Genomic DNA, 23,465 nt, shown 5'->3' with positions numbered 1-23,465 from the left:
GATCCGCAAATTGCGGAGGACATACGGAATGGTTTCCGTATGTCATCCGTTTTTTTGCGGATCCGTTTCCGTATTTTTGAAGGCATAAATAATTCCTTTTTTTTCTCTCAATTTTTTTTCCCTTCCATTTTTTGTGGACCGTAAAAAAACAGAAGACATACGGAACACAAATGGAAGTCATTTGTCCGCAAAATGCGGACACACGGTTCCGTTATTTGCGGACTGCAAAACAGAAAGGATTACACACGGTCGTGTGAATGTACCCTTAGCCTCATACTGGGCCGCTCTCCTGAGTTCTTCAAGATGGCTGTCTCTGTATTAGCTTGTATGATTAAATGCACTTTCTGGGCGATGAGCCCTCTCTCGCTGTTTGAGTCTGTGGATAAACGTATGGACCGTATAAGGCTACTGTGACATTTATAAGGTCACTATGGCTGGCACTTGTAAGGAGACTCTGAGGGGGGCACTTATGTGGCCACAAGGTCAGTGGTTGGCTCTTGTATGGGGACATTGTGGCTGCCACCTATAAGGGCACTTTAGCTGGCATGGTTGGTGACACTGCCCTGGCTGAAATGGTGTAAGACACTGGAAGCCACAAGGGCCGGGAGCCTGGTTGAAATACATTGAGGGGGACACTCTGAAGGAAACTTATGGGGGTCACTATTATTGGTAGTGTGATGTAAAATAAGTCAAATGTATAGAATTATACGTTTTGAGACTTATTTGGAAAATCTGCAGTACACAGTAATCATTTACGAGTTGAGGTAACTGAATTGCACTGGAAAGACACCACGCATGCGCAGCCGGCTGCAGGCAGCTACTTTTGCGTTCCAGAGGGAGGAAATGACGTCACCGCCCAGTGTTAGGGCGGAAGTGTGTACCGTGTGGTTTGCAGAGACTATGAGACAGGTGAGTGGCTCGCGCTGTCTTGCGCCCCGGGTACGCTTTGTACATAACGTCTCATAGCGCTGTACTCTCTCTGTGCAGCATGAAATAAACGCTTCCTCTGCCCAGTGCAGGCAAACAGTGCTGCATTTGCCAACAGCAACCAATCAGAGGTCTGGTTTCATTCTTGCAGTACTAGTTAAAAGTTACCATCATCTGACTGGTTTCTATGGGCAACGTCTCCACTTTTTGCCTTTGTCATGTTCAGTTACATATTTTACTCCTGTGCCGTCGGTGTGCGTGAGGTCACAGCGATGCATGTTTCATGGTGACGGGTGGTTGTATACATTGGGGCAGATTTACTAATAGTGTCGCACTTTACTGTGTCTAAGACTACAAATCACAGCCTCAATATTAGACTTATTTTGTCCGGTGCCTGGACCTTTATAAAGTTACTGTAAATCCTGCGCCAGATTTACGCTACAATTGCGTCAGTGCCCCAGAAATGTGTCCACGCTCCAGAATTTGGTCTGTGCACCAAAAAAACCCTGCCTAGTCTAGGTTTTCACCATCTATAAGTTGCTGTAGTTTTAGGTCCCTTTCACACGGGCGAGTTTTCCGCGCGGGTGCAATGCTATTGTGCGTTTATCACGTTGCAACGCTGGCCCCATAGAAGTGAATGGGGCTGCGTGAAAATCGCAAGCAAGTGTGGATGTGGTGCGATTTTTCATGCACGGTTGCTAGGAGACGATCGGGACCCGATCTGTATTATTTTCCCTTATAACATGGTTATAAGGGAAAATAATAGCATTCTTAATACAGAATGCATAGTACAATAGCGCTGGAGGGGTTAAAAAAATAAAAAATAATAATTTAACTCACCTTAATCCACTTGCTCGCGCAGCCCGGCTTTTTTGCTGTGTGCAGGAAAGGACCTGTGGTGACGTCACTCCGGTCATCACATGATCCATCACCATGGTAAAAGATCATGTAATAGACCATGTGATGACCGGAGTGACGTAACCACAGGTCCTTTTCCTGCACACAGCAAAAAACCTGGGCTGCGCGAGCAAGTGGATTAAGGTGAGTTAAATTATTATTTTTTATTTTTTTAACCCCTCCAGCGCTATTGTACTATGCATTCTGTATTAAGAATGCTATTATTTTCCCTTATAACCATGTTATAAGGGAAAATAATACAATATACCCAGCACCTAACCCAAAGTTCGGGTTTGAGTACCAAACATGCCGATTTTTCTCACGCGAGTGCAAAACTCATTACAATATTTTGCACTCGTGCGGAAAAATTGCTCATTTTCCTGCAACGCACCCGCCTCTTATCCGGGCAAAAAACATGACGCCTGTGTGAAAGAGGCCTTACTCCAAAAACGCACCACAATTTTGGTGCATTTTTTTGTCACACGGAGGCCCATTAGGGCCAGGCCCCCTTGTCAGACGAGGCATAAGGCTAGGGCTATACGGCGACATATGTCATAATGACAAATGGTGCGCCGGCCTGATGCGCATGCGCACTTTGCTCAACGAAGCCGCTGCCAGGAGTCTGCACGAGCGCATCAGGCTGAGCCTAGTGCGCACGCGTGGGATCTGGCAGAGGGACGGGTGGATTGCGAAGGCGGCGCTGCGGTGAGGAAGGCGGCACTGTAACCGTTTCCTCCACTAGCTAGCAAGCGTTCCCTCCCTCCTATGGATTAAACATCATTGCAACCTGATCACTAAACAGGGCTGTGGGGTACCGGTGGCCCAGATGGATTCTGACCACTTTGCACATTTTTCAGTGGGGTATAAAATCCATATTGACCTGAATTCAACTACTGTAAGTGTATCCTAATGTAACAGAACCTGACCAAGAATTTATATTTACACTACTAGATGTTCTGAAGGAAATCACAATGCTTTCAAGACCAAAGCCGGGGGAGTCCGAAGAAGATCTTCTGGCCTTCCAAAACCAATTTCTTGCTGCCGGAGCTTCTTCAGCCGCAACTGTTGTTAGGAAAGCCGATAAAAGAAAAGGGGGCTCTGAAAACACGAGAGAGGGGCCTGCCAGAGGAGCAGCAGGAAAAGATGTTGTGTCGCTGCCGGGTAAGGACTGATGCATGATGTGTATTATGTCCATGTTACATATATATGTGCTACAGATCAGTAGTATGGTGTCCATAGCCTGCTATGGGTCCATGATATACCAACGTGTCCTTCTGATTTTATATGTGGAGACAAACGTGGTGGCGTGGAGTGAGGCAGCAAACTGACGTTACAGATGGGGCAGCCAGAAATTTTGTCATTATTCTGTTTCTTTTTTTTTTTAAAGATTTCTCTGATTTGCCTCCTATTCTGTCCCCGGGGCCAACTAAGAAATCAAAGGTTGCTGGAGCAAGGGTTCATTTTGCTGACGAAGATCCAGAAGACATATTCGAAAAGCATGACCAACATATCACAGCTGTCATCTCAAAAATTATCGTGAGTAAAGTTGACCCCTCCATTTATTTACACGTCAATTTACTTCTAAATTCTGTGAGGCAAGGGAAGGCTCAGGGAAAATTGGTCTGCAAGAATGAGCTCTTCAAAAGTGCATTCGTCCCCCATGCCCTTAAATTGGTTATCTTGCCTGGAGGTATTGAAGACGTATCCTTAGGATAGGTCATCAATATCAGGTCGGTGGAGGTCCAACACCCCCACCTATTAGTTGTTTTCGGCAGCTGCCCTGTGCCAGAAACAAAGAAGTGGACAAAGCCGGAAGCAGAAGACCCAGTCCACCCTGTACAGCCCATGCTGCAGCTCCGCTCCCATTCAAGTGGATCCCATTCTCGAGGATAGGCCGTCAATATCTCCAGGCTTGAAAACACCTTTAACATTTTTTCCTGCCAAGGACGTATCTGATATGTCTTGTTAGGGAAGCACTTCTGTAGCTAGGGATGTTTCTAATATGCTTTTGTGACTAAAGACTCTATCTCCAGCTAGCCGCAGTCCGGATCTTGCTTTAAAGCCAAGACAGCTTGGCTGTGATCTAGACCAGGCAGGAGCAGGTTAACATAGTAATAGTATGTATGCTTGCATCTCATACTTAAAGGGAGTCTTTCACCTAAACTGACCATTATAGAACGCTAACACTATTATCTGCATTATAGTTCCTATATTGGAATGCTACTTACCGTATAGCTGTCTGTCGCCTATTTTCGCTAAAATATACTTGTATTCAATATGTTAATTAGGTTCTGAAGGTGCCGAGGGGCGGCATTCAAGCGGCCGGTGCCCAGGCCCCTCGTCTCTTTTCATATGAAACCCCTCCCCTTTCACCCCTCTGGCCTACCCTAGGTTCTTCTGAAATCCAGCGCCAGCGCCATTCACAAGATTCGCCGCGCCTGCTCACTTCATTCCCCATTATGGGCAGAGGCACAAAAGCGTTTAATGTGCATGTGCCGGCCCGTACATCTAGCCGGCCTTGTGCCACTGCCTATAATGGGGAATGAAGTGCGAAGGCGCGACGAATCTTGTGAATGGCGCTGGCGCTGGATTTCTGAAGAACCTAGGGCAGGCCAGAGGGGTTTCATATGAAAGGAGACGAGGGGCCTGGGCACCTTCAGAACCTAATTAACATATTGAATAAAAGTATTTTTTAGCGAAAATAAGCGACGGACAGCTATACAGTAAGTAGCATTCCAATATGGGGACTATAATGCAGATCATGGTGTTAGCGTTCTATAATGGTCAGTTTAGGTGAAAGACTCCCTTTAAGGGCTCATGCATTTTTCCGTTTCCGTTCAGTTTTTTTTATACAGGTTCATATGTGGAACAATTCACTTTAATGGGTCTGCAAAAAAACGGAAATGAGTCCATGGGCATTCCGTTTCCGTATGTCCGCAGGTGTGTTCCACAATAAAACAGAACCTGTCCTATTCTTGTCCATTTGCGGACAAGGACAGGCATTGTTACAATGGATCTGCAAATAAAACGGATGCAACACATATTTCTTCTGTTGTTTTGCAGACCGCAAAATACATACGGTCGTGTGCATGAGCCCTTAGGCTGTGTAAAGAACAGAGTGGGAGCTAGCGGAGGACATTGTGGCAGTGTGCAGGGGGTGTAAGGGGACTGGGACCTACTCACCTCCCTAATTCTCAAAGATCATAATGGAGAGTGCTGAATGTATAGCCAGCAGACCCTTCAAGCTTCTTATCCCTGTATGTGATCTGTAGCACCTGTCACCTGTGTGATAGTAATAGTTATCCTTAATAATCTGTCTGTGGTTCCAGGAGCGGGACACAAGCACTTCCACCATCACCGCTCCACTCCCCACTGGAGAAGCCTTTCCTCGAGTATTTCACAGATCGGAGATAGCCAGTGCGGTAAGAGAGACTTCTGTGCTATCCTTTTAGGCGCTGTTTACACTACCATTGTGGCTTCTGTTTTGCAATTCTGAGCACATTGTATGCAGGGATAAGCGAACTTCTGTTTTCAAGTTCGGCGTCCCAGGTTCGGGTTCAAGACATATAAGAATTCCGTTTTGGATTCCGCTCCCACGGACCATAAGTTATGGTCCATGGTAGCAGAATCCATAAAGGAATTCTTAGATAACCCGACGCCGAACTTGAAAACAGACGTTTGCTCATCCCTAATTGTATGAGTAATACCACTGGTGTCTGACATACTTCATTGATCTTCCCTCTATGGGGAGGAGGTCCTATCAGTGATTGACAGCCGTCCCTCTATGAGGAGGAGGTCCTACCAGTGACTGACAGCCTTCCCTCTATGAGGAGGAGGTCCTACCAGTGACTGACAGCCTTCCCTCTATGAGGAGGAGGTCCTACCAGTGACTGACAGCCTCCCTATTCTCTATGAGGAGGAGGTCCTACCAGTGACTGACAGCCTTCCCTCTATGAGGAGGAGGTCCTATCAGTGATTGACAGCCTTCCCTCTATGAGGAGGAGGTCCTATCAGTGATTGACAGCCTTCCTTCTATGAGTGTGTATACAGACATAGCGGTCAATCACTGATAGGACCGCCTCCTGGAATTCAAAGCCCTAAATGAGCACAGATATAAAAGAATAAATTACAGGTTTTACTGAATCTTTTCCCATAAAAATATATATGAATCTGCTCGGCTCCTCCTCCTCTATAACCTGCAGCTCAGACACCATGTTCCACGTGACAGGTTCCCTTTAAGTATCCAAACCAGATAAAGATAAATCAATTGCCACTACACCATCCATACAGTGCGATTCCATCCAGCATTTCGCCAGCATTCATCAGCAGACCCCTCGTCGATCCTACAATGGTGCTGTCAATTAGCAGTTCAAGTCCAAAGCAGATTTAGGCTAGGTCTACACGACGACATTTGTCGCGCGACAGATAGGGCGCAACATTTTGTTGCACCAATGTCGCGCGTCAATTTTTATAATGGCAGTCTATGGTGTCGCACTGTAACATGCAACATGCTGCGACTGCGACGCAACAGTCGCAGAAAAATCCATCTCAAATGGATTTTCTGCGACTGTTGCGTCGCAGTCGCAACATGTTGCAGTGCGACACCATAGACTGCCATTATAAAAATTGTTGCGCGACATTGGTGCAACAAAATGTCGCGCGACAAATGTCGTCGTGTAGACCTACAGCACTCACCAATTCAAAGCTTCTCCATTTATTATACGCTCAATAATGAAAAAGGTAACGCACCAAGAAGGAGTTGTTGGACTGAAACTTTCATCATGATATACGTAAGCGATTACAATATTCAAGCTATAGGATAAGTTTATTAGAGAAAAATGTTACAAAATAAAAAGAGGCTCTAGGACCCTGTTAGGCCGGCTCTAGCCTGGATACAAGATGAGATACGGTTGGACATGGAGGCATACAGGTTTCCTATGGTATCTTTTGACACATTTGCCCACAGATGTTACAGCTGGGCCTATAGGTCCTGCACACTCGTAGGTTACGAACGATGGAGTCCCAGTTGGTCCAATAAATGATTGGTGATAAATCTGGCGACCGGGCAGCCAAGGATGTGTTATAATCTGGAGGAGACATTCCTGGGAATCCCTTGCTGTATGTGGGTGAGCGTTATAGTGCTGAAAAATGCCAGTTGGAAGCCCTACCATGAGAGGAAAGGCATGTGGCGGTATCACGTGTCCCTCGTATCACTACTAGGGGTACTGGCTGGCTCCACAGATCATCACATGAGCAGTTGGGGCAGTGTGTCGTTCCACAGCAAAGGTAGGATTGAAGTGCACACCATGAGGACTCCATATTCAAACCTGACCATCTTATAATCGCAAACAGGCAAACAGAACCTGGATTCGTCACTAAAGATGCTACGGTTCCAGTCTGTATTAGTCCGGTTTTCTTGTTCATGACACCACTGCAAACGAAGGCATTGGTAGCTGGCGGTCACTGGCAGGACACCTAGTGAGTACCATGACACCAAATGTCCTTCTGCTAAGCACCTGGAGATGGTCCAGACAGGGGTGTATAATGAAGGTGCCACCTGTATCCGGATGGTGGGCAATGAAACTATGGGAGCTGCTCCTCTCTACTGGTGGGCCGTCCAGAGCTTGTTTGCTGTGTGTGCATACCATCAAATAACCACTGCACCCAACTCCTCCTTACAGCCAGGTCAGAATGGCCTAGATCAGTGATGGCGAATCTACGGCACGGAAGCCAGAGTGGGCACCCACACCCTGAAAAATGCCAATCTGCCTTAGACTTTTCCTGCTATTCCTCAGTGCAGGGCGCACTATGAACAACACAAGCAGCACACTGAATGTAGGCAGCCATTACAGCTAAATGATAAAGTACATGGAGGATATACTATATTGGACTGTAGTATTCAGGTTAAATTGCCGTGTTGGCACTTTGCGATTAAATAAGTGGGTTTTGGGTTACAGTTTAGGCACTCAGCCTCTAAATGTTTCGCCACCACTGACCTAGATGGTGGGCAGTTTGTCAAAACGACAATCGTGCCTCTCTCAGTCCAATGATTCCCCTCTCTCTAGGTCTGTTAACTGGGCAAAATGTCTTAGAGTGCATCCTAGAGGCATGTCTAGCATTCAACTATCTCCCACCAACATGTGCACTGCCCAAAAGTAGTCTCTGAGAATCTTTTTATTGGACAGCAGGGAAGCACTTTTACACCCTCCTTGTGACAAAACCGAGTGTCCACATACCTGCCTGAGACACATCTGCATGCCAAGTTTTGCAGCAATTTGACATCTGGGTGCGTTTTTTTTGTCAATGAGTGTATATCAGTCCATTTAGAGACACAGTAGGGAACTCTTCCTGAGCCGGCATGATACCTCACATGACTCCCAGTAAAGGCCCATTTTATATAGCCAGTCATTAAAGGGGTTGTTTACACTTTGAGGTCTTTTGGGCAGACCCACCAGCGTGGCTGGACCTGCAGAGGCAATCATACTTACCTGATCCCCACCGCTAGGTTCTGGCTCTTTCGCTCCACCCCCGCCGCCACAGATCTTTGGTCTCACAGTGTCAACATCCGGTTTGAAGTGTGTTACGTGGCTGCTGCAAACAATGACTTCCGCAGCGGTGATTTGTCCCCCATGCGTCATGTCACGTGCTAGGCTAAGCAGAAAGATGAAGACTAGGGAGAAGGAGTTCTACACCTGAAGACAAGTTCTCTATAAAATCGATATAAAAAAAGTCAATAACTCTTTCATCCTATGATGGGCAAAGATGCAATAAATCTTTTTCTGACATTTAGTGCTTGTTGGATATGAACTGTTTTTACCAGCTGGGATTTTTTTGGGGGGGAATTTTTCATTGCCTGTAAAAGTGGCACAAAAAATGCAAATAATCCAGTAAATACAATAGTGCCGTACTCATTATAGAAAATGTACTAATGCTAATGCTGCGTCATAAATGTGAGAATCATGGCAAATACAAAATTATCTGTGCCTGTCTGCTAGCGTCAAGGCGATCCCTCCAGGATAGGAACCTAACACTAAACACTACCTCCACTGGTGCCATGCCATATCACTGGTGCCATTATTGCACAAGCCACAGACATGACAGTGAATCACAGAAGTGTGCTATCCGTGTTCTCCATGGACAGTACACGTGCCCATTAAAATAATGCATTTATTGACACATCAGTTATTTTCCACTGACCATGGACTATATTGTTCCGTGATGTGGACCGAACATGCCTATTGAAGTCAATGGATCCGAAAAAACCACTGACACAACATCCGAGTTCTGTCAGTGATTTTCACGGACCATTGGTCGGAGATGGTCTGGAAACTAATTTTCAGCTTAGCAGTCTGCGTGAAATACACATCACACACGGACAAACCACTGACATAGAAGTGTGAATGAGGCCTATACAGCATGGAGGTGACCAAACAATCAAGCCTAGAAGAAGATGATAAATGAGGCGTAAAATGCGCCAATTTGATAGCCCAGCCCCCTTTAACATTTATAACTCCTTTTTGGAGTGATGCATTCTTTATGGTGAAAAATGTGGTGAAAACAGTTGATATTTTTAGTACAAATTAAAACGCCAATCTTTTTGGCGCACTTTACGGCATAATTCTGGCGCAACATGCTTAGTAAATGTCCCCCATGGACTTCAAAGGGTCCATGAGTGTGCATGGTCTTCCTTTTGAAGAATGGACACATGGATGCCGTAAATACACGGATCATCTGTGTGCTGCTAACGGGTCTGCAAAAAATGTGGCTGCAACACTAACGGTGTCTGTATTTTGCCTCAAGTCTATTTAAAGGGGTTGTCCGGTTTATTGAAGACATATCCTCCGTATCAGATTGGTGGGCGTCTGCCTCTGGGCAATTCCCCCCGCCGGTCGTGTGAGCTTTGCATCCTCTTTTATCTGCACGCTATATGCATTGCAGCATGATTACAGCAACTCCTCCCATACAAGTGGATGGAGCGATTACACTGCACCTCCGCTACCATCCAAACACAATGCAGATAAACATTAAAAAGCACACAGAGCTCATGCGAGCGCTGCAGCCCTTTCACACGGCTGATTGGCAGGGGGCTGGAACTCAGATCTTCTCCGATCTGAATAGGATAGGTAATCAATATAAAAAAATAATTAAAAGAATAATGTAGCTATGTGAGGCCCTTATAGTTGTGAATAAATCGTTTGGCGACTTAGGCTACTTTGACATTAGCTTTTTTTTGCGGATCCGTCATGGATTTGCCAAAACGCTTCCCTTACCATAATACAACCGCATGCATCCGTCATGAATGGATCAGGTTGTGTTATGTCTTCTATAGCCATGACGGATCCGTCATGAACACCATTGAAAGTCAATGGGGGACGGATCCGTTTTCTATTGTGTCAGAAAACGGATCCGTCCCCATTGACTTACCTTGTGTGCCAAGACGGATCCATCTTGCTCCCCACCACATCGCAGACAGAAAAACGCTGCTTGCAGCATTATTCTGTCCGCGATGAGAGAGCAACCAAATGGAATGGAATGCATTTTGGATCACTCCGTTTCGTTCAGTTCAGTTTTGTCCCCATTGACAATAAATGGGGACAAAACTGAAGCATTTTCTTCCGCAATTGAGATCCTATGACGGATCTCAATAGCGGAATTGAAAACGCTAATGTGAAAGTAGCCTTACTGTTGAATCCAAAAGGGGGGTGTCCCAACATACAACGCACTATAGGCTTTGGATGTGGAAAAGGATTCAAAGCCTTGCTTGGTGTTGCTTAACTCCTTTCCCACATCTAGACATAAATGTACGTAATGGTCGGCACCCTGCTGGAGATTGGCTGTGATTAATAACCATCCTCCAGCACTAGCAGCCTTGATCGGCGAAAACTATGATTTCCCCTTGTTCACCCCTTTAATTACCATGTCCCATGCTTATCACAGTGTGGACAAAGGGGGTGGGCCACCTCTAGGAGCAACGGGTGGCATTGCCTTTGTACCTCTCTGCAACTGCAGACCCCTCTCTATGTTGATTGACAGGACCAGGTTTGATCACAGTTTCATTGCCTGGCCCTGTCAAAGTGCAGAGGGCGTGACAGTTGCAGAGAGAGCAGAGCCTCTAGGTCTAACGGCGGACGCCCCTGTTGCTCCTAGAGGCTCATTTGGATATAATAAAACATAATTTTTCTCAGCAATGCGGTGTGACACAGTGAGAGGTTTGGTCTGGGAAAACGTGTATTTTCCTCCAAGCATGTGCTGCTGGGCTGATTTACAGCCAGTTGAGGTCAAATACCGGACCAGATTTTAAGTGCCGGTCTGGGTTTTGGCAGCACCTTGCTGTCCTGAAATAGGCAGCTGGACTCAGAAGCCATGTTTGTGTGCTGGGATCTGAGACCTGTGTGTCAGGGGAACAGGCCGCCTAATGCCTGTATTTGGCCTTTCTGAGGAAGAACTTGCCACCAAGGTGAGTGTTTGTTATATTAACTTGCCATTGCGTGTGAAGTAACACCAAAACTGCAAAAGTGACGTTTTGTTTTTGGCACCATGTGTGAATAAACACTGAAGTTTGAATTACGAACTTGTATTTTGCCTCTGTACTGCGCCCGCTTATCCTAACTACCGGAGCGAATCCACAGTAGAAAAATAGATATACAATGTAGGAGTATAAACTGGGTGTCACTGAGTAATTATCCTACTTAAAACTTAACTTTTAGTTAAAAATAAGTCCCACAAAAAATAATGATGAGTATCTTTTGGATAGCTGCATAGGTCAGATGATGTGGACTTAGGTACAATAAGACACAAAGCAAAATAGGCAATCTCTTATGCTCAAAATTGGACCAATATAGTCCCACTCACGGTTTGATGATTAATTTTCTATATGGAGATAAACCACAGCAAAAAAGGGTGTAGTAGGAGGGTCCACAGGCATCTTAGTAGAGAGGAGTTACGATGAAACGATTTTTCAATTTGCAGGATGAGAGAAAAAGACAGGAACTGGGGAGATACAAATCCCTACCAGACTATTATGATTCTGCCTAAAAGCGGAGAAATCTCCCGCCTAAATGCGGAAGAATCACCTCCAGAGGAGGCGACCCCACTTATCGGTGGCTTTCCCTGTTGTCCTGTCCCTATACAGGTAGCTCCCAGTGTCTGTACAGCCAAAAAATGAAGAGATTTGAAATTCCCAACGCGTTTCCTCCAATACAAATGTGACCGGATTCATCAGGGGAAAAAATAGATGTTATATTAGGTATATGTGGCACAATAGCCCTCAGCACAATGGCTCTCTAGCGATAAATCCAACTGAATAATGCAGTCCAGAGATCTCTCTGCAACTGCACCTCTATATATATGCTGAAATAAATTACCTTGATAAACATTAAATGAGTTAAGTGCCCCAAGGTGTGAGTAGAGATCAGCGTGCGCTCCACCGTCGGTCAGGTGAAACCGGAAGTGCGTCATGTCACATGCGCCGACTACTGCTATTGGCCGGCGGTGGAACGCAGGCCGGGAATGAACCGCATGAAGACCGGAAGTATATGATGTACACCGGAAGTGACGTATACGGAACGCTGAAGCGCGTAATAATATGCGCTCCAGGGTGGATAACAAGCGAATACATGCAGAAAATATAAAATAACAGATAAAGATGAATGAAAGGCTGTTTTAAATATAGAAATATATAGCCAATGAAGATTTTAAATAGAATATCATCAAATGAAGCATATATAGATTAATTATGAAGAGAGTTGGATAGTTAGAGTGTGGGAATACTAAATGGAAACAGGGAAGGACGTTATATTGTCTCGACTAATAAAGTCCTAACAACTGATAGAGGTTCCATTAGAATGTAGATATTGCAAAGTAGACCTATTGCGGTCTGATGCCTTCATTTGTATAGTCCGAAGAATAATGAACGATAATTTTAATCAATGCAAAGAGGTATATCAAGTTATCGAAAAAATTGCATTGATTAAAATTATCGTTCATTATTCTTCGGACTATACAAATGAAGGCATCAGACCGCAATAGGTCTACTTTGCAATATCTACATTCTAATGGAACCTCTATCAGTTGTTAGGACTTTATTAGTCGAGACAATATAACGTCCTTCCCTGTTTCCATTTAGTATTCCCACACTCTAACTATCCAACTCTCTTCATAATTAATCTATATATGCTTCATTTGATGATATTCTATTTAAAATCTTCATTGGCTATATATTTCTATATTTAAAACAGCCTTTCATTCATCTTTATCTGTTATTTTATATTTTCTGCATGTATTCGCTTGTTATCCACCCTGGAGCGCATATTATTATGCGCTTCAGCGCTCCGTATACGTCACTTCCGGTGTACATCATATACTTCCGGTCTTCATGCGGTTCATTCCCGGCCTGCGTTCCACCGCCGGCCAATAGCAGTAGTCGGCGCATGTGACATGACGCACTTCCGGTTTCACCTGACCGACGGTGGAGCGCACGCTGATCTCTACTCACACCTTGGGGCACTTAACTCATTTAATGTTTATCAAGGTAATTTATTTCAGCATATATATAGAGGTGCAGTTGCAGAGAGATCTCTGGACTGCATTATTCAGTTGGATTTATCGCTAGAGAGCCATTGTGCTGAGGGCTATTGTGCCACATATACCTAATATAACATCTATTTTTTCCCCTGATGAATCCGGTCACATTTGTATTGGAGGAAACGCGTTGGGAATTTCAAATCTCTTCATTTTTTGGCTGTACAGACACTGGGAGCTACCTGTATAGGGACAGGACAACAGGGAAAGCCACCGATAAGTGGGGTCGCCTCCTCTGGAGGTGATTCTTCCGCATTTAGGCGGGAGATTTCTCTGCTTTTAGGCAGAATCATAATAGTCTGGTAGGGATTTGTATCTCCCCAGTTCCTGTCTTTTTTCTCTCATCCTGCAAATTGAAAAATCGTTTCATCGTAACTCCTCTCTACTAAGATGCCTGTGGACCCTCCTACTACACCCTTTTTTGCTGTGGTTTATCTCCATATAGAAAATTAATCATCAAACCGTGAGTGGGACTATATTGGTCCAATTTTGAGCATAAGAGATTGCCTATTTTGCTTTGTGTCTTATTGTACCTAAGTCCACATCATCTGACCTATGCAGCTATCCAAAAGATACTCATCATTATTTTTTGTGGGACTTATTTTTAACTAATAATTAACTAAAAGTTAAGTTTTAAGTAGGATAATTACTCAGTGATACCGGAGCGAATCCCTACAATTGGTGGAGGTTGCAGGCGAGCGCAGAGAGGCAGGCGTAAGCGCCGAAATATTGTTTTTGTTTAGTTTTTTTTTCCACCGGGCACGGTTATATGCCTTGCATTAAACCCGCTAAATTTGAACCTGTGACCCTTGACAAAATGGAGGCGGTAATGAAGGCCCTCGTGGAGGCTAACAAACAGCAGCAAGAAACAAATCTGCAACAGCGGGAGGCTAACAGGCAGCAGCAAACCAGCTGCTGCTACAACACGTAATGGCTTTGCAGACGGCAGGAGCAACCCCGAGCGTCTATGATGCCCGGAAAGCAGTCCGTGCAGCGATCCCCAAAATGACACCCGCAGATGACTTCAAAACCTACCTGGCGATGTAAGAGAAGGTGGCCACAAGGGAGAAGCTATCCCGAGACCAGTGGGCTGAGGTCGTCGCTCCGTTCCTGGCATCCGATTCTCAGCGGGTCTATTTCGACTTGCCGGACGATCAAGCGACCGACTACCAGAAAGTCAAGGGTGAGATTCTGGCTAGACTGGGGGTGAATGTGTTGGTCCGGGCCCAGCGGGTGCATCAACCCGGCTGAGCCTGCAAGACCCCAGTATTATAACTTACTTCACCTTTTGCAAAAATAGCTACAGCCTGACGTGCTGAATCCCACTGCTATGCTGGATTGTCTGTTAGCCGATATGTTCTGGAGGGCTTTGCCATACCCTCTCCAGCACTGGATTGGTCAGGTGTCTCCTGGCAATGCCCTTGAGATGGTGGACATGGTGGAACGCTATGAAGCTACCAGGAATCTAAAGGAGGGTTCTGTTGGGAGGGGGGTCGGCAAACCCCGGAAATCTCCACCCCAGACCCGGAGATTTGAGCCGATAAAATCTGCCCGGGATGTACCCACGGCAGACCTGGCTCCGATAGTCTGCTGGCGGTCTCAGAGCCTGGCCATGTAAGGGCTGACTGTCCCGATCAGGTTGAGCCCATGGACACTAACTATGGCTACCGTCAGTCGCTATATGCCAGGAGGCTGTGTGCAACAGGTACCCCAGAGTCTCTAGATCACTTGTGCCAGGTGGAAGTGGGAGACACTCCGGCGGAGGCTCTGCTGGACTCGGAGAGTCTGGTGACCCTAGTAAGGGCTGCCCTGGTGCTGTCCACTGAGTATACTGGCCAAAAAGTCGGGGTGATGTGCATCTACGGAGACTTAAAAGACTACCCCACCGCGCTGGTGTCTCTAACCACGGTGGCTGTCGGCACAAATCTACATTATGAACTCATAATAGGCAGAGACTTCAAGGGCTTCCCGACACTGTGGCCTGCTACGAGAATTACTGATACCCATGAGACAGGGGTAACCCCAGCAGAGTGGCCTTGCTCAGGGGGAGACCACAACCCTGGGAACCCGAGGCCGAAGGGCCAGTGGTAAGGGGCGAGCGCCACTTCGGTGGAAGAAGGGGAGACAACCCAGCTGAGTGTGATGATGGGAGACGTGGAGGACTTGCCGCTGGTTCCTGAGTTGGCAGACCTCAATGTCTCTGGGAATAATTTTGGTACCGCACAACACCGGGACCCAACCCTATCCCGAGCCTGGGAGAATGTGTTAATAGTAGATTGGTTCATCAGGGCATGCTGTATCGGATAAACAAACTACGGTGTGAGCATATTGAACAGTTGGTGGTCCCCAAGGCTTATTGCAAACTCGTCTTAGATCTAGCCCACCAGCACGTTCTCGGGGGTCATCTGGGCTTGCAGAAAACACAGGATCGTATACTACAGCGATTTTACTGGCCCAGCATATTCAGAGAGGTAGAAGAGATTTTTAAGTCTTGCCCGACCTGCCAGATAACTATCCCCCAGCTACATTTCTGTAGTTCCCTAGTTCCTCTCCCAATTATGGAGGTAAAATTTGACAGAATAGATATGGATCTCATAGCCCCGTAGCGAAGTCTTCCAGAGGGCACCAACACATCTTAGTCATCCTAGACTACGCCACTCGGTACCCGGAGTCGGTACCACTGCGACATACATCGGCTAAACTCATAGCTAAGGAGTTAATAGAAATGTTTTCCCGAGTAGGACTACCTAAAGAGGTTTTGACCGATCAGGGGACCCCTTTTATGTCCAAGGTGATGAGGGAACTCTGTAAGTTGCTGCACATAAAACAGCTACGGACGTCCGTTTACCATCAGCAAACGGACGGTCTTGTAGAAAGGTTTAATAAAACATTAAAAACCATGTTAAAAAGGATGGTGTCTAAAGATGGGAAGGACTGGGACCTTCTTCTGCCCTATCTCATGTTTGTAGTGCGAGAGGTACCCCAGGCCTCTACTGGGTTCTCGCCCTACACCCTGGCGGTCTCTTGGATGTAGCCAAAGAGCCATGGGAACAACAGCCCACTCCGTATAAAAGGGTTATTGAGTACGTTACCCAGATGCAAGAAGGATAGAGACAGTGTTGCCTCTTGTTAGGGAGCATATGGAGGCAGCTCAATGAGCCCAGAGTCGGGTCTATATTTGGCAGGCTCGGGTCCTGGTGTTTAACCTGGGTGATCGGGTTTTGGTTCTGGTACCCACCGTGGACAGTAAGTTCTTGGCTAGGTGGCAGGGGCCCTACGAGGTACTCGAGAAAGTTGGAGAGGTGAACTACAAGGTACACCAGCCAGGGCAGCGAAAGCCAGAACAGATCTACCATGTTAATTTACCTGGGGTATGTCATTGGGCGCGGAGTCATCAAACCCCAAGTGAACAAAATAGAGGTAATACGAAATTAGCCCCGACCTGTCACCACTAGGCAAGTAAAGTCATTCCTGGGAATGGAGGGCTATTACATGAGGTTTGTCCCCCACTTTGCTAGGGTGGCCTTGCCATTGACAGGGCTCTTGAAGGGACACAAGTCAGTGATGGTTCGCTGGGATGATCGGGCGGAAGAGGATTTCTCCGCTTTGAAGTCAGCCCTGTGTGGGTCCCCGGTTTTGGTGACGCCCGACTTCAAAAGGGAGTTTATAGTACAGACCGATGCCTCCGAAGTAGGCCTCGGTGCTGTACTGTCTCAGGAAGTCAACGTAAGCTCACCACAGCCGAGACCCGTTATATTATAGGGGAGAGAGCGTGCCTGGCTATCAAGTGGGCAATCGAGTCTCTCCCCTATTATTTATTGGGGAGAAAATTCTGCCTGGTGATTGACCACTCCCCTCTCAAATGGATGAGCCAGGCCAAGGACAGAAATGCCTGGGTCACCCGATGGTTTCTCTTCCTACAAAACATTAAGTTTTCGGTGGAACACAGGGCAGGCCGGTTACAGGGAAACGTGCATGCCCTGTCTCAGGTACACTGTCTGGCGTGTGTTCACCACCTTAGGGTTGAACAAAGAAGGGGGGTGGTATGTGTGACACAGTCAGAGGTTTGGTCTTGGAAAACAGGTATTTTCCTCCCAGCACAGCTGGGCTGATTTACAGCCCTGCCAGGTGAGGTCAAATACCGGACCTGATTTTAAGTGCCGATCCGGGTTTTGGCAGCACCTGGCTGTCCTCAAATAGTCAGCTGGGCTCAGAAGCCATGTCTGTGTCCTGGGATCTGAGGTCTGTGCTGGGCTGGAGAGATAAGACCCCCCTATGTCAGGGGAACAGGCCGCCTAAAGCCTGTATTTGGACTTTCTGAGGCAGAACTGCCACCATGGTGACTTTTTGTTATATTAACTTGCCATTGGGTGTGAAGTAACACCAGCACTGCAAAAGTGACGTTTTGTTTTTGGCACCATGTGTGAATAAAAACTGAAGTTTGAATTACAAACTTGCACTTTGCCTCTGTACTGCGCCCGCTTATCCTAACTACCGGAGCAAATCCCCACAGCGGGCACATATGAACATGGGACCAACACAGATGCCTTCAGCTGCCAAGCGCACATGTAACAGGTCAGCCAGTTTCATCGATACAAACCTGCTGACAGATGCCCTTTAACTTTGATTTGGCCATAAATCAGCTGAATAAGTGATAAATAATTTTATGGGATAATCCCTTTAACCCCTTAAGGACTTAGGGTGTACCCTATTTCACGAGTCCTTAAGGCGGTTTGCGGCTTTTACCTTATCCGGCTGTTGCGGGCGGCGGTGCCATCGGGTCTCCATGCGGCTGTAGGGGGGACCCGATGGCATGGAAGTAGGACAAAAAATAAAGTGAAAAAAATAAAGTTTTCCCCCCAAAAATTAAGTTTCAAGTAAAAATAAACAAAAACGTCACTTTTCCCAAATAAAGTTAAAAAATAATTTGTAAAAAGTAGGGAAAAAAAAAGTATACATATTAGGTATCACCGCGTCCGTATCGACCGGCTCTATAAATATATCACATGACCTAACCTCTCAGATGAACACCGTAAAAAATAAAAAATAAGAACTGTGCTAAATAAACCATTTTTTGTCACCTTACATCACAAAAAGTGTAATAGCAAGTGATCAAACCATCATCTCATCCCGCAAAAATTCAGACCCTACCTAAGATAATCGCCCAAAAACTAAAAAAACTATGGCTCTCAGAAAATGGAGACACTAAAACATGATTTTTTTTTTGTTTCAAAAATGATATTATTGTGTAAAACTTACATAAATAAAAAAAAGTATACATATTAGGTATCGTCGCGTCCGTGACAACCTGGTCTATAAAAATATCACATGATCTAACCTGTCAGATGAATGTTGTAAATAACAAAAAATAAAAACGGTGCCAAAACAGCTATTTCTTGTTACCTTGCCTCACAAAAAGTGTAATATAGAGCAACCAAAAATCATATGTACCCTAAACTAGTACCAAAAATACTGCCACCCTATCCCGTAGTTTCTAAAATGGGGTCACTTTTTTTGGAGTTTCTACTCTAGGGGTGCATCAGGGGGGCTTCAAATGGGACATGGTTTAAAAAAAAACAGTCCAGCAAAACCTGCCTTCCAAAAACCGTATGACATTCCTTTCCTTCGGCGCCCTGCCGTGTGCCCGTACAGTGGTTTACAACCACATATGGGGTGTTTCTGTAAACTACAGAATCGGGGCCATAAATAATGAGTTTTGTTTGCCTGTTAACCCTTGCTTTGTAACTGGAAAAAAAATTATTAAAATGGAAAATCTGCCCAAAAAGTGAAATTTTTAAATTGTATCTCTATTTTCCATTAATTCTTGTGGAACACCTAAAGGGTTAACGACGTTTGAGGGGTGTAGTTTCTAGAATGGGGTAATTTTTGGGTGGTTTCTATTATGTAAGCCTCGCAAAGCGACTTCAGACCTGAACTGGTCCCTAAAAATTGGGTTTTTGAAAATTTCTGAAAATTTCAAGATTTGATTCTAAACTTCTAAGCCTTGTAACATTCCCAAAAAATTTAATATCATTCCCCAAATGATCCAAACATGAAGTAGACATATGGGGAATGTAAAGTAATAACTATTTTTGGAGGTATTACTATGTATTATAAAAGTAGAGAAATTGAAACTTGGAAATTTGCTATTTTTTATAAATTTTTGGTAAATTTGGTATTTTTTTTATAAATAAAAATGATTTTTTTGGACTTCATTTTACTAGTGTCATGAAGTACAATATGTGACGAAAAAACAGTCTCAGAATGGCCTGGATAAGTCAAAGCGTTTTAAAGTTATCAGCACTTAAAGTGACACTGGTCAGATTTGCAAAAAATGCCAAAGTCCTTAAAGGGTTAATGCCCGTAGATCCCACACATTGATACTAGTGCCAGAGACTGCATTATACCCATCTGCACTATAAACTGCAGATCTGAGGATCCCACCCGCACTCTGCTCTCCCTGAAATCTACTTAATCTCTTGCGTGCAAAGCCATTTTCAGACATTAGTGACGTTGCCTGGAAATACATGATCCGGTGACATAGTTTCCTTGGAAACTATGAAACATGATGGATTTCTTTCTGTGCCCTGCATAGACAGCTCATTAGCCAGGAAACCATTGGAGAAGAGCTCGCAGCTCAGACGCTTTTAATTCCACCGTGTTATACTGGTTATGAAAGTCATTGTAGCAAAGAGTAATAATTCACAAAGAATCTCCATGTCAAGTTTCCTACCCCACGCCGATGCCAGTCCTAAGGGCTCATGCACACGACCCGATGTGCCCCGATGGCTATATTGCCGCCCGCATACTGCGGGTCTGCCATACATGGGGACCGGCCGTGTGTATTCCGCATCACGGACCCATTCACTTAAATGGGTCCGCGGAGATGCAGAACGGAGGCACGGATCGGGACCCCATGGAAGCACTATGGAGTGCTTCCGTGGTGTTTCTGGCTATGCCTCCGCACCGCAAAAAACGTAGCGCATGCAGACCGTCGGATGCGGATCGCTGACACCATTCAAGTGAATGGGTCCGCAATCCGCATGCGGCTGCCCCACGGTCTGTGCCCGTGCATTGCGGACCGCAGCACGGGCACGGAGCCCTTACGTTTGTGGGCATGAGACCTAATTCACACACAGCCTTACTTAGGGGATGTCCACTCCAGGAGGATACGCTACGTATTGCTGTCATGTATTACAGAATCAGCAAATCTCATCCACACATAGCAGAAAATAAATAAAATCTGCAGCACAACTTGATCTGCGATGCGGATTTCAAATCTGCAGAATGTCAATTTTGTGCTACAGATTTCTACTGTGGTTTTCACCTTTTACACATGGGGGCAAAAGCTGTGACAAATCCGCATTATTTTCTACGTTTGTTTTAGGCCTCATGCACACGACCGTTGTGTGTTTTGCGGTCCGCAAATTGCGGATACGCAAAACACGGATGGCGTCCGTGAGCGTTCCGCAATTTGCGCATCGGCACGGAAAGCCTTTAATATAACTGCCTATTCTTGTCCGCAAAGCGCGGACAAGAATAGGACATGTTATATTTTTTTGCAGGGCCACGGAACAGAGCAACGGATACGGACAGCACACGGAGTGTTGTCCGCATCTTTTGCGGCCCCATTGAAGTGAATGGGTCCGCATCCGAGCCGTTAAAACTGCGGCTCGGATGCGGACCAAAACAACGGCCGTGTGCATGAGGCCTTGGGCGTAGAAAATTATCTAAATCTACGCCAGCAAGTGAGCTAGAGTAGATGTGTCTAAGTTATGTAGAGGCCAACACCTCTACGTAACTTAGGCGCATTATGCACCATAGCAAGGGGTATTAAGACCGGCGTCTAAAACACCGGTCTTAATAAATGACTCCATTTATTAACTTTTAAATACATTAATTTATTATCCTTTTTTTTTTTGTTTAAAGTTAATGCAGTACTCAGCTCTCATCTGATGAATGCCGACTGTAATATGTCGACAGGTCGTGTCGCTCTTTGTAAGAATCTCTCCGATCTGGCTACTAGAGGGCTGTCCCAAGTAGGCTCCCCCATCAGGATCTCCTTATGCCTCAGAAAAAAAAAATTTAATAAATATTTCTGAGAGCTGGCGTTGATGTTATATCCATTATATTTAAAGGGGTTGTCTGACCAGGATATATATATATTTTTTTTTCTAAAAAAGAAAGTCAGAAATCTAAAATGACATTAGAAAATTAAAAAGTGGCAAACTGCGTGTTTGTGACTTTTTCCATCAAAATGATTTTTATTGGGTTTTTCAAGATTTTGTGCAGAAAAAAAGGATTGTACAAATCATCGTATGTGTTAATATTAAATATACTTATTTCCAATGGATATATCAAAGTAATATTGTTAGAGCACGTACAGTAATTTGCATAGGAAGTATAATCCTCTTTTTTAATAAACTAAAAGTAATAGAAATAAAAGAAGAAAGTTATAAAGAAACAAAAGAAAATACCATAAATGTTACAGCATTTATCAACATCTAGTCTTCCGGTCGTTGTAGTTTTAACATCACTTGTGCAAAAATCTTTTGTACCACTTTCCCAAAAATGGGCCAAAGCGAGGTTGGAGAAGGGGTCGGGGCCAGCAGGCCTGCCACATTTATTGTCCTTTACGCCAGTTTTCTATAATCTACGCCATCCCCTGGCGCACGGCCAGCCGGATGCTGCACCTAATTTATGACGAGGCGAAGTTGCTTCATTTAAAAAAAAAAAATGTTTTATTTTATTGTATATGTGTTATAAGATGATTGTTGCACAAGTAGACGTGCCCTTTAACCTAGGTGTTATCTTGTATCTCTTCTTCTTGAAGGCTATTCCAAAATCTGGAAAGGTAAGCATCTTTGCTCAAAAAATGGCTGCCAAAAAGGCCTCTGAGGCAGCGAAAAGTGGCAACACCTCTACAGCCCAACCACAGCGTGGACCCTCTGTTAATCCAGTGAATGTCATTCCCTCGGACGAAATTAAATCTTCACAAACAACAAAAACAACAGGTAAATGACCACTGAATGTACGCCTCTAGTAACAGCTGTTATTATTACACCGTTAATATGAGACTTAAAGGGGTATTCCCATCATCAGTTTTCAAACTTACCTGCGGCGAGCGCGACATTCACTTCCTGGATTTGGCTGGGCTTGATTGACGTCTTCTTCCAGCCGGGACGCGCTTACGCAGAAGACTGAAGATTTTCTCCTGGCTGGGCCGCGCATGCGCCATGGTGACTTATTCCTAGCCTGTATAGTACAGAGCCGGTGTGCGCGTTCGCAGCTCTGTACTATACTGACCAGGAAGAAGTCATCATGGCGCATGCGCGCCAGCGTGCGCGTTCAGGACATTGCCCGGCCGGGAGAAAATCTTCATTCTTCTGCGCAAGCGTGGGCCGGCCGGATTCGACAGGAGAGACGTGGCCGTAACCAGGGGAGACGAAAGACAACAATCGGGTAAGAGGGGACTTATTTTCTCAAAAAGGGTAGGAATTGGGTAATAAAATGTATTTACAAAAATGATCACTGTCAAATCATTAACAGATTTAACAGTGATCATTGTGATGGGAATACTCCTTTAATTTCCATATAGTGATTTCCCCCAGGGTAGGCATTCATCAATGACCCAAAGGATGATATTGGGTAGGGGTTTTCCATTATTTAATTTCACCAGTTTTTCTTGGCCCAAGTGTCGCTTCTAAAACTTGTGAACAGCGGATATAGCCGGAGAAGATGGTGACCCCTGCAGGGAAAATGTGGTATTACATGCTGGTCTTTCAAATGATCTTCCCACTTTATTTGCTTCCCTGTGTAAGGGCAGCATATTACAGCTACCGGTCCGTACTACTAGTAACGAAAACTGCCCGAAAATTGGCCCTGTTTGACACATATGGGGTCATTTATTAATTCCTGCATTTTAGACGCCGGTCTTAATAATGCCCCTGCGCTGGCGGTGGATTGCCGAATATATGAAAAGACGCCGGCCTCTCCATAACTTCGGCTCTGTTGCCGAATTTGACGCCTAAAATAGGCGTAGAAAATGATGAATGAGACGG

The 23,465-nt window shown here is 45.2% G+C and overlaps 1 protein-coding gene across 4 annotated transcripts in view; it reads left to right on the top strand.

The window, feature by feature from the left end:
• Window positions 1-847: 847 nt before the first annotated feature.
• The window catches only part of RPAP1 (RNA polymerase II associated protein 1), a 76,339-nt gene continuing 53,721 nt past the window's right edge, over window positions 848-23,465 (top strand). For all 4 annotated transcript variants that reach the window (XR_006387073.1, XM_044272282.1, XM_044272281.1 and 1 more), the window contains exons 1-5: window positions 848-909; window positions 2,776-2,985; window positions 3,212-3,360; window positions 5,154-5,246; window positions 22,238-22,418. Coding sequence is in view for 3 of the 4 variants with exons in the window: in XM_044272282.1 (XP_044128217.1) it covers window positions 2,796-2,985; window positions 3,212-3,360; window positions 5,154-5,246; window positions 22,238-22,418 (613 nt within the window). In the remaining variant the exon portion in view is untranslated. The remainder of the gene's footprint in view (window positions 910-2,775; window positions 2,986-3,211; window positions 3,361-5,153; window positions 5,247-22,237; window positions 22,419-23,465) is intronic.

This window comes from Bufo gargarizans, chromosome 11 (genome assembly GCF_014858855.1).
Source record: "Bufo gargarizans isolate SCDJY-AF-19 chromosome 11, ASM1485885v1, whole genome shotgun sequence".
NCBI classification, from domain to species: domain Eukaryota; kingdom Metazoa; phylum Chordata; class Amphibia; order Anura; family Bufonidae; genus Bufo; species Bufo gargarizans.
The sequence above is the reverse complement of the archived record's forward strand: the minus strand, read 5'-3'. Positions and strand labels throughout refer to the sequence as shown.